A 2,234-nucleotide genomic window follows, 5' to 3' on the forward strand; every position below is an offset into this window, starting at 1 on the left:
ATGTCCGATTTCTAAATTACCGAAAATTACTGTGCAGTTTTTAAAAGCCAAAAATGTTTGCCCAAAGTTTGATCAAAAATTGATGTCTAGTTTTTCTAATCAGCAAAAATTTATGTCCAGTTTTTAAACGCCAAACATTTTTGTCTGGTTTTCAAATTACCAACAATTGAAGTCGCTTTCAAAAATTGATGGCCAGTTAAAAACGAAAAACGTGTGTCCTGTTTTTAAACGCCAAAAATTTATGTCCAGTTTTGCATTTAACCAAAACTTATGTTCAGTTTAAAAAAATTGATGACCAGTTAAAATAATCAAAAAGTTTATGTCTACCTTTTACTCTCAAGCAGTGCAGTGCGTACCTTAAAAACTGCAAAATTTCAAAATTAAGGTAACCTCTAGGTGTAGTTAGACTTTAGCCTCATACTGTATGCACATACGCATGTACTTAGGGTGGTCCAAAAATACATGAGAAAAAGTAAAGTCGGAATTTTTATGCTCTCACCCCCTAGGATTGTTCTATACCGAAATAAATATACCCCTTATTTTAATTTTTAAAATCAAGAAATATTTTGGAGGTCGCTCAAAGCGCTCAAAGTTTTCCATGTATTTTATATGGGGAGAAAACAACTTTTCGTAGAAATGGTATAGAATTCTTAAAAAACAATACTTTTCGATCTGGAAAACTCTGCTTCTCTGCAGGCGATTCCCTATAATAATACTCAGTTGTTTATTTAACCATTTTTTCATAGTAACTATAATTTATAAGTCCACCAAAAATCCCCAAAAACCCCAAAAAATGCTATGGGGACACCAATAAAAAATCGTTAGTGCTAAAAATGGTTAAATAAACAAATGGGTATTATTACTAGAAGTCTCCTGAACAGAACCAGGGTGTTCCGATCGAAAAATATTCATTTTCACGAATTCCATGCAATTTCTACGAAAAATTGTTTTTTCCCATATAAAATACACGGAAAACTTTGAGTGCTTTGAGCGACCTTTAAATATTTTTTAATTCAAAGAAAAAATTAGGGTATATTTTTTCGACATAGAACAATCCTAGGGGGTGAGAGCGTTCAGATCCCGAATTTCCTTTATTTTGGACCACCCTAATGTACATACATACATATGGTATGTATTTATCAATCTCACCTCCACCACCTGCTGCAATTGCTGTATCGCTTTTTGCGCCCTTTCCAAGTGTATGGTGAGCTCTCGCTTGCGCTGTTGCTCTTGTTTCCTCACCAAATCGGATAGTTCGCATACCCATTCGCGTGACTTCGATAGCGCACTAAAATTCAGCCCCAGATATAGTTGTTCCAGGTGTATATTGTTATGGACTAGAGCAAATAAATCATCCAACTGTACATGACATTCGAAATGTAACTCCCGCAGCGTTTGTAGCGAGTAGACGAAGCTCAACAGACGTTGGCAATATAATTTTTCCAAATTTCGAAATAATGGCGTCGATTCCGCAAAGAACTGTTGCGTCGTTAAATGCTCTTCCTCATCGTAGTAACGCAATTCCGATATTCTTGGTAAAATCGACTTAAGCACAGCATCCATGTCACGTTTAACGGTACACTCGCCAGTTAACTGTATACGTGTCAGTTTTTTATGATGGAAAATTGCATGAAAATATTTCGGTTCCAATTTATTGCTGGTCACATAGAGTTCACGTAGTTGCTGGAAATCGGCCAAGTGTTCGCCCGTCACATACGAACTGATCAGCTTGAGCACCTCCAGCTGCGGACATTTACGTATCAAACTGGTTAGATAGCCAGCGTGGAATTGTTGATCATAACAGCGTAGCACACGTAATTCTGGATACTCGAAATGGAAGTAGAAGGCAAGATCTGGACGTTTAGTGTAGCGTCCCAGGTAGCTGGTGAATGCCACATTTGCTGTGCTATGTACGGTTAGTTCTTTTATGTGTGGCGCTATTAGGCGGTAGAATATTTGAAATTCCGTTAAATTAAGCTCATCACAACTCGCATCACCTTTGGTGGTGAATTTGTTGAATTTAATGCGCCAAAAGCGCTCAATTATTATGCTGCAAAAGCGCTCGTTGACAGCTGTCACAATCAGCTGCTCTTTGATGCTAAGATATCGGAATATCTCGCTGAGGCAATCGTCATTTAAGTACTCAATCATTTGTGAAATATGTAGGTATGTATTTTCCAAACTGTTGGTTTATCACAATTACAGGAATATTACAAAAATGAATGTTGCACTGC

The 2,234-nt window shown here is 37.1% G+C and overlaps 1 protein-coding gene across 1 annotated transcript; it reads right to left on the reverse strand.

The window, feature by feature from the left end:
* Nucleotides 1-1,148: 1,148 nt before the first annotated feature.
* Nucleotides 1,149-2,234, reverse strand: LOC118732519 (the record flags this gene model as incomplete). Its single annotated transcript, XM_036461649.1, is given in 1 exon segment — nucleotides 1,149-2,234. A coding segment is annotated over 1 exon segment (1,003 nt), but the record flags the coding sequence as incomplete, so codon positions are not given.

Source organism: Rhagoletis pomonella, unplaced genomic scaffold, assembly GCF_013731165.1.
Source record: "Rhagoletis pomonella isolate Grant_MI unplaced genomic scaffold, Rhpom_1.0 Rhpom_scaffold_21630, whole genome shotgun sequence".
Lineage (NCBI taxonomy): Eukaryota > Metazoa > Arthropoda > Insecta > Diptera > Tephritidae > Rhagoletis > Rhagoletis pomonella.